We start from the raw sequence: 15,447 nt of genomic DNA, 5'->3' as shown, positions 1-15,447 counted from the left end.
CTTTGCTGAAGTATGCAGAGTTACACGTCTCTTTTACTCACCCCACCTTTAGATAGAAATATAGATAGCTTAAGGTTTTATGAGGACTTTACGTCAACAATTCACTTTACTTTTCTTATGCACTATATTGTAGGAAGTAGCCTATTACACTTGTGTCAGTTTTTCCAAACTTTTATAGGCCTATGATCTCATCACACAGATCTTACAGGACTCATCATAGGAATTTCATCTAGGCCTATCTGATCAAAAAACACTCATGATCATATTAACATGGCATTGGCAATATTTTAGAAACAACATTCACACCAGGGAAAGGCCTTTATAACACTACATTAGTCATGTACTGTAGGCTATATGTGCTGGGATCCTATAAAGTATGTAGGGCCCTGATATCTGGTATGTGTTTATTCATATAGCATCTGTTAAATTCCACATGGTGTCTTTTGAGGCTTTTCCACCTGTAGGCCTACTGACTGCACTGTAACCTCCCCAAAGGAAACGAGAAGAGACTTCATGAAATCTACCACGCGGTTCTATCCATGTACCCGCATGGACCTAAAACTGTCTTTATAGGTTATTCTACGTCAATCTGCGTCCTGTGCTGACTATGCGCATGCCCAACACGCCGCTCAAAGTCGCTTGTGGCACTGGCGTGGTGCGCGAGATGACATCTCTATGGCAACGGAGCACCAACAACACTTGCTCATCAACACTTGCTCATATAGTCAGCTTCAGAAAGGCTAAAACATGGCGGAGGAAGAACCGGGGATGGAGCAACCCAAACAGACACCTAGAAGAGTTTTTATCAACAGCGTAGACTCGTACGCTTCTAAATACATTGCCAAGGTAAACAGGTGTTTAGTGTGGTGGAACGGTAGAATTGAGCGCTAATGTGAAATGAAGCTAGCACGCACTGTCAGCAACATTAGTCAGTTATCCTATGTTAATGTTTTCATGTTGTGGTAGTTCTTGTCAGAGTGTTTGGTCGGAGGAGCGGTTGACCAAGAAGAAGAGTACGATGGGAGGGTGGCAGCAAACAGCGGAGAGAAAGCTTTCCACCTGGTTGGAACTGCGTCTGACAACAGTGGCGACAGACCGTATGTGCTGGAGCAGTATTCGGTTAGCACTTCAGCATTAACAAGCTGTCCAGTACTATTTGTATACTTTGTGTAGCCTACTGTTAATGAACACGGTCTAATGAATGTATTTTAACTCGGGACTTCCGACATTTCTCTTCCATTTTTTTTTTGTTTCCATGAAAGCAACTGAGCAGGGATGCCCTACTGTCGAAACTCATGCAGTGTGATGTTGTCATCTACACCATTACCCAGGATGTCGAGCAGGTGGAAGAAGCACTGTGGGCTGTCTCGGGTAGGACCTAAGCACTTTACGTTTGATTTATGAATTACTCCAATCTCGCTCATGTCCGAATTTTTTTATCCAGAATAATTTGATATAGGCTAATACCATGTTAAGTGAATTGGGTAACGACTATGTGCTTTCTGTGTAGCCCTCAACAAGGAAATGAGCCAGTTTTGTGAACCAAAGACCTTCATCCTCGTCTCCACGGTGATGACATGGGCGTGCAGCAAGCCAATCGATCCTGTAAGTGGACACATACAGTAGCTCTGTTAGTTTAACATGACTATTCATGTAACATCAATCTCTTTAGATAACTCATTACCTATTGTCAAATAGACTATTGGGGCGGTTGGAACCTAATCATTCAGTCATGTACTGTATGTCGGCAATATTATTTCGGATAATTGAAATTCTGCTATTTTTCACGTCCAGTAGTTGGAAGTCTGAGTCGATATGTGGACATTTATTTTCGTTCATATCTAGAGCCGAAAATACAGCATTGGTCATGATGATTTTACTTACAACACGTAACAGGATGATCTGGAGCTTCCATTCATCGATGAGATTTTCTGGAGAAGAAGAGCTCACCCCAACTTCAAGGCACACATTGAGCTGGAGAAGAGGGTGGTCAAACTGGGCAAAACGGTCGGTGTCTAAATCCTGGGTTAGAGACATTTTGAATGAGTGACAGATGATGGACTGGATTGTGTCACTCTCTCATTTGGTTGTTGTTGTTTTTAGAACAGGACATTGTTCAAGACATACGTGGTGGCGTCAGGACTTCAGTACGGGATGGGAGAGCAGATCCTCCACTACTTTTTCAAGGTGACATTTGTACCCCACTGTTCATCGGTTGCTTTGGTTGAAGATCCCTTTTTCTTTGCACAATATACAGTATGAAGTATGAATCTGTCTCTCTATTTATCACTGAAACTAAAAGTATTGAAGTGTAAGACTTTTGAAGAAAGATTTTTTTTTGTCACATTTGAGTCATTTATAGCTATACCGCGTAACTTTTTCACATCAATGAATGTCGGTCACTTTCAAGCCATCGCCAAAACAAGTTGACACAGGGGATCAGCTCCACAAAACTCTCTGTATTTCCAACACTTGCGCAGGAGCTCAGAAAAATCATAAGAAGGGCCCAAGAAATGTTTCAGTTGTTGATTCTACTGCTAAGAAAAAATCTGGAGGCTTGCCTCATGTAGACAGACGGACAGTTCTGTTGTAATGACTCAGAATTCCACATGGGGAGACAGAAGTTACGCACTTTAGCTTTAACTTTCGTTGTTTTAAAGGTGGAGTCAGTGATTCTGGAGAACGCTTGTTGACAAAATGTTTTTGTCAAAATCAGTGAATATATCCTCACGATCCGCTGAAAATCCAGTGTTTATATACACAGCCTAGGCTCTGTAAAATGGAAAACTGTTAGTCGATCAAAGTGGTGTTAATGAAGATCAGAATAATCGTGAGAGTTCGCTTCATATGTGTAACTAATTAAAAACAATCTGTATGATTAGACGTCATGGCTGGGACAAGAACCGGAAATATCTGTCTTTGGAGATGGCAACAACATCATTCCAACCATTCACATCAATGACCTGGCAAGGTTGGACCAACAACACACATACAGACAATCCAAGCTTTCATGAACTATTATTGATATTGAGCTTATGGTCTGATCAGAACCTTGCTTTGAAAAAATAAATATTAATATAACTGTTGAATTGGTTTCATAGAAATGAGATATAAATACATTATATAATGTTATAAACAATTGACTTTGTGTTAACAGTGTGATCCACAACGTGATTGAACATAAACCCCAGCCGTACTACCTGCTAGCTGTGGACTATTCCAACGATACCATGGGGGAAATTGTGAAGGTACGTGTAGCAACTGAAGAAATATCTTGTAAATGTAAACAATTGTGTAAATATGATACGGTGACATCTCTACACTGTAGATATGATAACAATAAATAAAAAAATGTAATGTTAGTTACTGATCAATGTATTGCCTATACACAAAGAAAACAGTTGATCAGGTCTTATTACATTTGTGACAGTGATTCAGTGTACACACCTATACTAATATGAATGCTTGATATGTTTTCATACGTACAGATGATGATATGAGTGGCTTGTTTCTCCACCAGGCAATTGCCTCTGTGCTTGGACCAGGGAAGATTAAGGAAAAGCCATTTGAGGAAGCCTTCTTAACACAGGAGCTGAGTGTATGTTGTACCATGTGAATGACACTTACTCCACTGCAACGTTCTGGAGAGTTTGTTTTTCATGTCTCATCTAATATTGAAGTATTTACAATCTTGCTTCAGTACTGCTAATACAACTAGAGATGAAAGTCAACTTCTTCCCAGCTTAATATTTTTTTAAAGGTGCTACGAGGAACTTTTAAATATTTCTGAAACAGTCTAATTTTTCCTCTGTTACATGTAACACTAAATGAGACCATCAGTGCAAAGAATGCTATTTTTATATAGGTTTTCTTAATGCCTTTGTCAAGGGGACGCTCAACCGGGAGCAACAGCTGGCGTAGTAAAAACCCTTTGGCTTTTGTCCAAAGGGGGCGCTAGAATTAATACACACTGAAAGTTCATCAGAGCACCTTTAAAGCCTTGAGAAAAGTGCAAAAAATGTTTAGCTTTTTCTGCAATTGCTTGTACAATTGCACCAAATACATTGACATGAGATTCATATATATATCTTCTTATCTCACTCTCGCAAAAAAATAATGTATATACTGTTTGAACAGTATAATAAGCTTCAAGTTGTGTTGAAATGTTTTTTTCCCCTTGACAGGTAATGGAAACTGATTCGCTGATGGTCAACCTTCGTATGAAAGGCATCTATCTGAAGGAACAGCTGTTTATTAACTGGTCCTGTGAGTCTGGTCTGGTGAATAACATAGAGCTGGTGGCAGAGGAATACCGGAATACTAGGGGATTACTGGTAATGCACAGACATGCCCTTGTTCAAGGAATACTAATATGTTCAAATAGCTGTTTACATCCCGACTTGGCAAAGTATAGCAATATTTCATGGATATAGTTTTGCTATTATCCCATATTGTCTCTCAAAGTTCTTGATGATATACTGACAGTTTGTCTTGGTTCTCTCCAGCCCATCCGTCTGTGTGTCCTGGGCCCTCCCGCTGTAGGCAAGAGCACAGTGTCTAAACACATCAGTCAACACTATAAACTCCATCACATTACACTGAAGAAGACCATTGCTGATACCATGTCACAACTGGTGAGCACAAAGACACAATCGTTAGCCTCATAACATAATTGCCTAAATCATATTTACCCTACTCTACTTTTACTCTACATCTACTCTATTCTACATCTACTCTACTCTACATCTACTTTACTCTACATCTACTTTTCGTTAGCCTAATAGCATAATTGCCAAAGTCATATTTTAAGGGTTATAGAGTAGGGTAAAGTAGATGTAGAGTAAAGATGATTTAGGCAATTATGCTATAAGGCTAACGATATGCTAGTTTATAACTCAAACAAACCAACACAAATGCATTCCTGTACCTAACATGTCTATTCTATAGAGACAGTGCATGAAATAGGCCACACCCATCGTGGGGGAAACCATTAAACAGCGCTCCATCCACTTTGTATTGAAGGAGACCTGTCTTCTGCAAACACACTTAATTAAAATTTAATCAAACATCCATTTAAGAAAAAAAACGTTACTTTCTTGAAAGCCACGACTCTTGTCTGTCTATACGAGCTGTTTTTGTGAAAAATAATTGAGTAATTTTCAATATTGAGGTGTTTTTTCCCGTCCGTGAGGGTTAGCCTATGGTTAGCCTTCAGCAGAAGGCTAACATTAGCCTAGCATACAGCATACATTAGTTAAGAGGTTTTGTCTCGATATTGAAAATTACTCAGGGTGTATTCACACTGGGAAAGTCCGCTAGTTCACTTGCTTTGGTTCAGACCAAATAGAGTTTAGATTTTTTTCGTTTGGTGTGGTCCACTTTCATATTGCCCCTTTTGCAAGTGAACCAGCATTAAGAAGTAAAACCACAAGTGATCTGAGGTCATTCATTCATTGGACAGACAAGCAGGAAAAACAAAGTAAAAACTGCGAAATATATAACTGATACGATATGGGGTTAGAAATAATAAATAAATAAATAAATAGGCCTACATCTAGCCTATAAATAAAATAAAAGAAACATAAAATTATTGTTGTTTCATATGGTTATAATATGTAGGCCTGTGTCAATGTGTGGCTTGTAGCCTACGATCTGAAACATAATATTTTCTGTATTTTTGCTGCTGGACGCGCGGCTCGCGAGGAATAGGCTCAAGCTGACACACAGCTGATTTAGCCGTGTGTCAGCTGGGTGTGAGTTCGGCGCGGCTCAGCTCCAAACTGACACGGGGATAGGCTATTGACGGTCCCGTAACATGGGAAGCAAAATAAAAACACGCACTTCATACAAAGCGCAGCGTGAACCTGTTGTCACTGTGTGGGAGACGCTCCCCTCTCCTTCATCTGGTCGCTGAACACATCAGCATGTTTACGCGTCCTGTCTATCACATGTAATATAGGCTATTCGCTCGGGGCTCCCGGTCAAACCACAACTAATCTTCCTAACAATGGCGACAACAACACTTTCCTATAATGTGAAGCTGACAGCGATTTATTAAAAAAGAAAAGGCACAGTGCTTCCTGCAATTGGGTCGGATCGAGTCCGGCCAAATTCACACCACAAACGAACTGCAGCAGAGTGCGTATGGAAGCGCATTGAGACCACCTCAGAGTCTCGGAGCGTTTGTTTGGTCCGCCCCCGAGTGCGATTGCTGTATTCACACATGTCTGAAAGATGCGCACCGAAGGCAGAAGTGCATCTGAGTTCGTTTCAACTGAACTAAACACGGCATGTGTGAATACACCCTCAATAATTTTTCACAAAAACAGCTCGTATAGACAGACAAGAGTCGTGGCTTTAAAGAAAGCAACGTGTATTTGTGAAAGGCATGTCTTATTACGTTTTTATTAAGTTTGTTTGCAGAACACAGATGTCATTCAATACAAAGTGAATGGAGCGCTGTAAACTGTTTTCCCCCACGATGGGCGTGGCCTCCGATTATGACACGTTCCGCACTGTCTCTATTGTCCCTACTATTGCATTTGGATCCCCTTGTGTAGGAAAATCCTGTGCAGAACGCTGACCCAGATGCAGGGGACAAGGAATCAGCAGCAGAAGCCCTGGAGCTGCTGAACAGCCTGAAGGACAGTATGGAGCAGAATGGAGGTACAGGCTGTGTTCTGAAAGCCATACTAACGTCCTACTCATACTCATTTTGACTTCAATTTGAGTATGTGACGGTTGGGTATGCGAGTTTGGGCCAGCGAGAAATTCCCCAGGAAAATGAAATATTTTCGAGCAAGTTGCTAGTTGCAACGACATTGTTTGGGGTCCGCGATCTGACAACTGTACGTGCAGTCGTTCATAAACTCTTACAATAGATAAGAGATGAAGATAAATACCTAACAACATTAGAGTTACTAAGTGAAATGAGTGATGCCAGTCTGATAGTGGAGAGAGATCAGAACTGAATGCTGTGTTACAGCTCAACTGACAGCTGAGTTCTGTCTGATGAGCCGGACAGAGAGCGTCGGAGGGATCCTCCGCTTCAAAACATAAACGTGTGAAAAAATGAATACTGTTTATTGTATTTAGGTTGTTAGCTCATTTGGACACTGTTTTGACCATTTGACCATTTCTGACCAGGCTCACTAAGCCATACCTGACTCCCCCAAGTGTACTATGGGTGCTGTGAGGGAAGCCATGCACTAGCTTCCTGTCCACAATGGAACTTGTCTTTACAACCCCAAATCAGAAAAAGTTGGGACGTTATGTAAAACGTTTATCAAACAGAATGTGATCATTTGTTAAACCTTTTTCACATACAATCAAGTTGAAAACAATACAAAGGCAATCTATTTTATTTTTCACCCTATCTATTTCATTGTTTAACGCAGGGGTTCTCAACCTTCTGCAAGCTGGGCCCCCCCAAAGCTGGGTCATTGCAGTTGGGCCCCCCCACCGACCCTGACAACCCCCCCCCCCCCCCCCCACACACACACACACCACCCTACACAGATAGATAGATAGATAGATAGATAGATAGATAGATAGATAGATAGATAGATAGATAGATAGATAGATAGATAGATAGATAGATAGATAGATAGATAGATAGATAGATAGATAGATAGATAGATAGATAGATACAATCATATGAAAAAGTTTGGGAACCCCTCTCAGCCGGCATTATAATTGACTCTGCTTTCACAAAAAAAAGATAAAAGTGATATGTCTTTAATTTACCAGGAACAGCTAAGTACTGGGATGTTTTCCAAACAAAGATTTTTTGAAAAGCAGTATTTGGTTGTATGAAATAAAATAAAATGTGAAAAACTGGCTGTGCAAAAATATGGGTACCCTTGTGGTTTTGTTGATTTTAATGCCTGTAACAGCATGTACAACTGATGACTTTAAACGCAAAGTTGGTTGGATTATGTTGTTAAGCCTTGAACCTCATAGAATTGTCTGTTTAATCATGAGAAAATGTATTTTAGGTGCCTAAATGCAAGTTGCACTTCTCTTTGACTCTCTGCTGAAGTGAGACAGAATGGGATCATCAAAACAGCTCCCAAAAGATCTGAAAAACAAAGATTATTCATTGTCATGGTTTAGGGGAAGGCTACAAGAAGCTTTCCCAAAGGTTTCAATTGTCAATTTCTACTGTAAGGAACGTTGTCAGGGAATGGAAGGACACAGGCACAGTTGCAGTTAAACCCAGGTCTAGCAGACCAAGAAAAGTACAAGAGCGGCATATGCGGCGGATTGTGAGAATGGTTGCACACAACCCAAATATCACCTCCAAAGACCTGCAAGAACATTTGGCTGCAGATTGTGTATCTGTACATGGTTCTACAATTCAGTGCAATTTGCACCAAAACATCTGTATGGCCGGGTGATGAGAAGGAAGCCCTTTCTGCGCCCACGCCACAGATACAGTTGCATGGAGTATGCAAAAGCTCATTTAGACAAGCCAGCTTCATATTGGAAGAAAATGCTTTGGACTGATGAGACAAAAATTAAGTTATTTGGTCTTTATAAAAAGCAGATGTTTTGGTGCAAATTGCGCTGAATTGTTGAACGATGTACAGATACACAATCTGCAGCCAGATGTTCTTGCAGGTCTTTGGAGGTGATCTGTGGGTTGTGTGCAACCATTCTCACAATCCTCCACCTATGCCGCTCCTGTTTTTTTCTTGGTATGCTATGCCTGGGTTTAACTGCCACTATGCTTGTGTCCTTCCGTTTCCTGACAACGTTCCCTACAGTCGAAATTGACAATTGAAACCTTTGGGAAAGCTTCTTGTAGCCTTCCCCTAAACCATTACAATGAACAATCTTTGTTTTTCAGATCTTTTGGGAGCTGTTTTGATGATCCCATTCTGTTTCACTTCAGCAGAGAGTCAAAGAGAAGTGCAACTTGCATTTAGGCACCTAAAATACATTTTCTCATGATTAAACAGACAATTCTATGAGGTTCAAGGCTTAACAACATAATCCAACCAACTTTGCGTTTAAAGTCATCAGTTTTACATGCTGTTACAGGCATTAAAATCAACAAAACCACAAGGGTACCCATATTTTTGCACAGCCAGTTTTTCACATTTTATTTTATTTCATACAACCAAATACTGCTTTTCAAAAAATCTTTGTTTGGAAAACATCCCAGTACTTAGCTGTTCCTGGTAAATTAAAGACACCACTTTTATCTTTTTTTTTGTGAAAGCAGAGTCAATTATAATGCCGGCTGAGAGGGGTTCCCAAACTTTTTCATATGACTGTAGATAGATAATCTATTATTGTTATTATCACAAGGGCTAGGCCAGTGGCGCACCTTTGAGTTGGACATTGGGTTTAGGGTTGGGGTCCGGAAATGTCTTATATTTTAACGTTAAATTCTGGTGCACTTTAAAAGCTAATTATGAGATTGTATCAATGAGACACTGAGGAAATGTTTTTTTTTTTTTTAAATCTCCTTAGAAGAGAAGAAAATAGTAGCCTAAATAGAACATACACAGAATAAATTCTACAATAGGTATACCTGTTATGAAAAAGCTTCACAAAACAAAGTCTATGATCAATGGGAAACACTGCTGTCTGACAACCCAGTTCAGAGAATGTTTCAACTATTGAGTCTTGGATTTGGAAAGTGGCCAGATTTAGCTCAAAATGCTACCTGCGATTAATGTGCTGTGCAGCCTGAACGCGGAGTTGTGTGTGTCTCAGTGGCGATTCCAGGAAATTTTGACTGGGGGTGGCCAAGGTGGGCCACAGAGCTAGAGTGGGGTGGCCATCGCACCCCTGAATGAATAGCATGTGATATGCTGTACAACCAATTCAAAGATGATTTATAATCCCAAATGGCCAAATCATGTTAGTATCCATTGTAATGTTTGTCAGAAAACTAAACCCCTGAAGGGGGGTCTGGGGGCATCCCCCCCAGAAGATTTTTTTGTGTTTTTAACATGTAATCTAAGCATTCTGGTGCATTCTGGCGAAGATAATAAAGGAAAAAGTCAATATTTATTTCAGTTCAGATGAATAGTAAAATTAGCAAGACAACATAACTTGCTAGCAGCCAGATGCCTAACAACTGGACAGAGGGACGGATGACAACTAGCTTTTGACCAAATATCTTGCTAAAAAAATAAACCTTTATTTATGAAATTCTGCCCTAAGAACATGTTACACTTGCTAACTACAAACTTAAATTTTTTTATTCAGATTTCAAACATCTGCTGGGACACGTGCCCATACACATGCATGGGTGGCATGCATGTCACAAGCACACTTATGCTGTTTTCAAGACCTTTGCTGACCAGAGACCAGTTCTAGTGGCCACAGTCCTACCATTAATTCAGTACTTGAAAATTGCAAACTGATCTCATATCAGTGGATTGGAGTGTTTGTGTGATGAACTTGGCAACTACCTATCAAAAAAAGTTAAGAAAGAAAAAAATACATATCATCTCTGAACTAGGCTACATATCAGGAAAAAAATTGAAATTACAAAAAAAAATATATATATATATATATATATTTTTTTTTTCTTTCCATCCCCCTCGCGCCCCCCCGGTAGAGTGTCCGCGCCCCCCCGGGGGGGCGCGCCCCACCGGTTGAGAACCACTGGTTTAACGTAATGATATGCTTATTCTGAATGTGATGCCAGCCACACATTTCAAAAAAGTTGGGACAGGGGTATTAAAAGATTGGGAAAGCTGTAGAATATTCTTTTAAATACCAGTTTGGAACATTACTCACACAAACATGTTAACTGGTAACAGATGATATTATCATGAATCGATATAAAGGGGCATCCCGTAAAGGTTCAGTCTTCACAAGCAATAATGGAGTGAGGCTCACCACTTTGTGAAGAACTGCAGAGGAGAACTAACCTGGCTCCGCCCGCCCCCCTACTTCCGGCCAAATTTAATTTTCCCTTCAGTAGTCAGTCTGGGTGTACAGTGCATTTCCCAGCTTTCGCCGGAGAATCTACAGTCGTCCAATCAGCGAACAGAGCGAGTGGCTGAGAACGATGATGTCGAAGTCACGCTCCAGTTTCAGTTGAATGCTGCGTTCCTTTATACTCGGAAGAAGGAGATTTCCGACTTGGTAGTTCCGAGTTCCGACCTGTCTGTGTTCCAGTGCATCTGCTCGCGAAAGTATGGACGCCTAAAACCTTTCTCCTCCAAATATCTAAACATTAGGCTCTAACAAGTTACTGTTGCCAGGTACCGGTAGATTCATAGGCTACAATATGTAGTGAAGTCGGAAATTTCCGGGTTCCCTGTCCAACTGGAACGCACCGTCAAAAGCCGGCTCATGACACACGTGACGACCAAACGTGATGCGATTGGTTGGCTAATCCAGAGTGGCACTGGGCAGATCCAATAGTTTTAAACTTCGACAGACACCCGCCTCCAAGTGAGTGAACGTTTGCCAATTACAGCACTTCCAGACCTTCTGTACAAATGAAATGAAGTACGATGGTCTGGTTGGACCAGGCTAGAGGAGAACAGTCCAACAGTTTAAAAACAACATTCCTGCAAATAATTGAATGTTGTGTTCACAACTTGATTCTGCTGCCCCCATGTGGCCAAATATTTCAGCTCAGGATATTTCAGACTCACCACCAGACTTTATGAAAGTGCTAAACTAAATGATTGGGCTGTCACTTTGAGGTAATGTTGTCACCGTATGATGTGAGCCTGTCTGTCCATTAGGTCTGATAGAGGACCAGCTGTTAGTGAAGGTGGTGAAGGACAGGCTGATGTCTAACCAATGCAGAAACCAGGGCTTTGTCCTGGACGGCTTTCCCAAGACATATGAACAAGCAAAAGAGCTCTTCTGTGGTGAGACACTGTTGCATACAGTACAGACATACACTCAGTATAACATGCATACATTCTATACATAATAATATACAAATCTGTACATTCTCTTTCTTTTCTAGATGAAGACTTTGACCAAGACGATGGGACATCTCCCATTTCTTCACATAGCAAGAGGATTATGCCAGGTCTCTGTTGTGCAATTTACTTCTACTATATTGTTATTTTTGAGTGGGACCCTTCATTGTAGCAATCAGAACTACAACCTACAATCTTTCAACAAAGACACAGAGCAAGTTGCAACAGTTTTTTTTAGCAACCGCAGAAATTTGCCTAGAGATATTGTTATAAAGGCCTTTAGTCTCCACCAAAAGAGTATCGGAGTCGTTTCTTTACAAATGCGAATAACGCTCCGATGTTAAACTGCAGCTGTCTCCACCAGCCCCATGAGGCGCAACAGTTAACGCTACTTTTTTCGGCTCAATTCTTTTTTCCGATGATACGCGCGTAAACTGCAGGTTGATGGCCAATAAAAGGTACTGAATACATATTTATCTACATTTTGCCACCTACTATTCATTATTTCAAATCTCATCAGTTTAGGGCGACTACAGTTCACTATATGTTTGGGTTTGATCATTATAATTTAAACTTTGATCATATTTCTATTTTATTTTATGACCCACTGATGGCATGTTTACTCCTTTATTTGTGGATCATTGCATCAGTGTTGATGGATAAATTGACAAGGAATACTCACACAAGGCAAACTGCTCACAGCACAGAACGTTTGGCTGCTTCTTTGTAGTTCTGTGCTTTGAAACGCGCTGAAAAAAACAGGACCGGTAGAGACAGTAGCTTATGTGGTGCGTTCACACAGTCGTGTAAATTTGGACGGACTCTCCAGACATTTTAGGTGGAAACTAGGGGTAAGTTTGAGTGTGCAGTGTCTGTAGAGTAAAGGTTCCCTCGTGTGTCTTCCTCCCAGAGTTTGTGTTGTGTCTGGATGCCTCAGACTCCTTCCTGAAGGACAGAGTGATGAACCTTCCTGAGAAGCTGGTGCAGGAGCACAACTACGAGCACGAGCACTTCCTCCAGCGCCTGGCCAGATACAGAGACAACAGCCTGGAAGACGAGATAGTGGTCAACTACTTTGACGAGATGGACCTCACCCCTATCAACCTGGGTAAAGCCATCCAGCTTAATGGTGCAGTAGATGTAAAGGAAGGGTTTGTGGGTCAACCTGGATGTTCATTCAAGTATAACCACTGCAGGTGAATTTGGTAACAATTTTAAACTTATACCATCATCAACCTTTGCCAGTTGATTACTTTAATGTTTGATAAATATGCAATAATTATTTGGCAATATCCATCTAATTATGCACACATTTTGTATACAAGCTTTTTTTCTTTTTCTAAATTTTGTCCTGGTCTAACAAATTCATTTTCATCATGTTTTTAAGAACAACATGTATCATAAATCAGACAATTAACAACATATAAACAAATCCATCTGTAATATCTTAAAGAATAGTGCTAAGAATGATTCTTTAAGTTTAGTTGAGAGCTTTGGAGGTGGAGATTTTTGGTTGAGTATTAAAAAAAATGTAATTGAGATAATGGACGTTAAAGATGGTTGTATAGGAGAAATATACAGACTTAAAGCTGGTGTGGAGGATTTGGGGAGAAAATGGCAGTTGGGCTAGAGATTCGAATCCAAATACCTCAACCGCTCCTCTTGTTCTCTTTGGTCCCTCCCCTATGGTCCCTCCCTGACACGCTCTACACCAACAAAGTCGTGCCAAAGTGAATGGACAGTCCCAATAGCCAATAAGAACAGAGAATCGGAGCCTTGCTCTGATTGGTCAAAGTGTACAGCTCATGTTAATTCTGACCAATCTGAAATCACATACCCAGGCTTTAACAGACGAGGTTTGGTCAAATAAACACATTAATGTACATTTGGGACTTTCGATTTATACTAGTGTGTAAGAACACATGTAATGGAAGCAAAAAAGACATTCATCTCAAAAGTGAGCCGTGCTTGAACAACGATGTGTTTGCCTGCAGTGTCTCGTCTTAAATTAGTGACAAGTTATAATCAACCAAAAAGTGTAACTGCCTTGATTCGTGTGTGTCTTTTTCCATTCATATGGTGGTGTCTCTCCAGAGATTACTAGCAGCAGTGAAGCAGACTGCCTGTTGCTGATGCAGAAGATCTTTGAGACGGTGGGTGAGCCCAGGAACTACGGCCCCAGCAGCCTGGAGGTGGAGCAGGAGGAGAGGAGGAGGACGGAGGAGAGGATGGAGAGAGAGAACCAGGAGAGAGCAGAGGAGGAGAGGAAGGAGGCAGAGGAGGCCAGGCACCGGGCCCAGCTCTGGAGGGAGTGGGTAGGTTACAACTGACTGATCACCGAGGAGGCTCTTTGCTGTTCCAGTACTAGATCTAGCCCTCTGTGCTGGTCACACAAGAATTAGAAAAATAAAGTGTGAGCTGGGTCTTACATTTCACTTTCAGATTCACCAATCAACAAAATAAAATTATGACTAAAATTAGGATTTCGATAGTACACCATGTTTGATACTGTAGTGTGTGTGTGTGTGTGTGTGTGTGTGTGTGTGTGTGTGTGTGTGTGTGTGTGTGTGTGTGTGTGTGTGTGTGTGTGTGTGTGTGTGTGTGTGTGTGTCAGACTGAGGGCTTGAAGGAGGTGAGGCGTCAGGAGGATCAGTTGCTAGAGGAGCAGTCCGTCCCGATGAGGAACTACCTGATGGAGCATGTGATGCCCACTCTGACCCAGGGTCTGCTCACCTGCTGCACAGCACAACCACAAGACCCCGTCGACTTCCTGGTATGACCGCGCTTATTACCTCATTCTCTACCCCTGAGTTACAAATCTCATACTCTTTCTTTTTTATATTCTACATACTACAGCTGACCATAAAAAGAATCTAGTTAACATGCAGTAGGCATACAATTGGGACATACTATTTCATCATACCAATGTGCCTCTTGCTTATATATCAGTCACATCCCCGGTTGTTTTCATACAGAGGCTCCGTCGATGTGATGTCACTTCAGATGCGCACTGGAATGTGGGTCAGAATCGGCCAAAAATGTCAACCGAATGTAGTCAGCATCCGGGTATTTTAAAGCATGCTAAATCTGAACAAAAGAATTGGGACATCCTAAATCTTTTTTTCTACCATACTAAATAGTAGATAGTACGGGTATTGGAACGCAGGGAATATCTGACTGCACTACATGTTTACAATGACCGTCGTCTCTTTTGCTTCTGTCTCGTTCCAGGCGGAGTACTTGTTAAAGAACAACCCCTTTAACTACTGAAAGTGGAGGTCTGTGATGCAATAAATAAATATATAAATAAATCAAATATTGTTTTCGCCTGATTTTACTGAGCTGTTTAGTGACTGAAGTCAATTACATGTAGAGTTTCTGTTAGAAAAAAATAAATAAAAAAATCCCAGAGCACTTTTAGACTCAGTATTTTTTGTGCCAAGTGTCCCTTGGTTCACGCTGGGATTTTGATTAGGTTCCTGGTTTGTTAAGTGGCCCATTCTCCTGCCCCTGTCGTATTTACACACACACACACACA

At 41.0% G+C, this 15,447-nt stretch overlaps 1 protein-coding gene across 1 annotated transcript; it reads left to right on the top strand.

Annotated features, from left to right (window-relative positions):
* Window positions 1-747: 747 nt before the first annotated feature.
* On the top strand, window positions 748-15,205 carry ak7b (adenylate kinase 7b; the record flags this gene model as incomplete). Its single annotated transcript, XM_080042749.1, has 18 exons — window positions 748-846; window positions 967-1,119; window positions 1,263-1,371; window positions 1,511-1,605; window positions 1,897-2,007; window positions 2,104-2,187; window positions 2,883-2,971; window positions 3,158-3,248; window positions 3,521-3,598; window positions 4,185-4,334; window positions 4,506-4,634; window positions 6,561-6,666; window positions 11,724-11,852; window positions 11,954-12,019; window positions 12,820-13,017; window positions 14,004-14,224; window positions 14,524-14,682; window positions 15,141-15,205. The coding sequence occupies 18 exons, from the start codon at window positions 748-750 to the stop codon at window positions 15,177-15,179; spliced, it is 2,106 nt and encodes a 701-aa protein (XP_079898875.1). The 3' UTR covers window positions 15,180-15,205.
* Window positions 15,206-15,447: the final 242 nt, after the last annotated feature.

The sequence above is a fragment of the Ammodytes marinus genome, assembly GCF_949987685.1.
Source record: "Ammodytes marinus genome assembly, chromosome: 15".
Lineage (NCBI taxonomy): Eukaryota > Metazoa > Chordata > Actinopteri > Uranoscopiformes > Ammodytidae > Ammodytes > Ammodytes marinus.
Note: the sequence above shows the minus strand (reverse complement) of the source record. Positions and strands in the feature narration are given on the sequence as shown.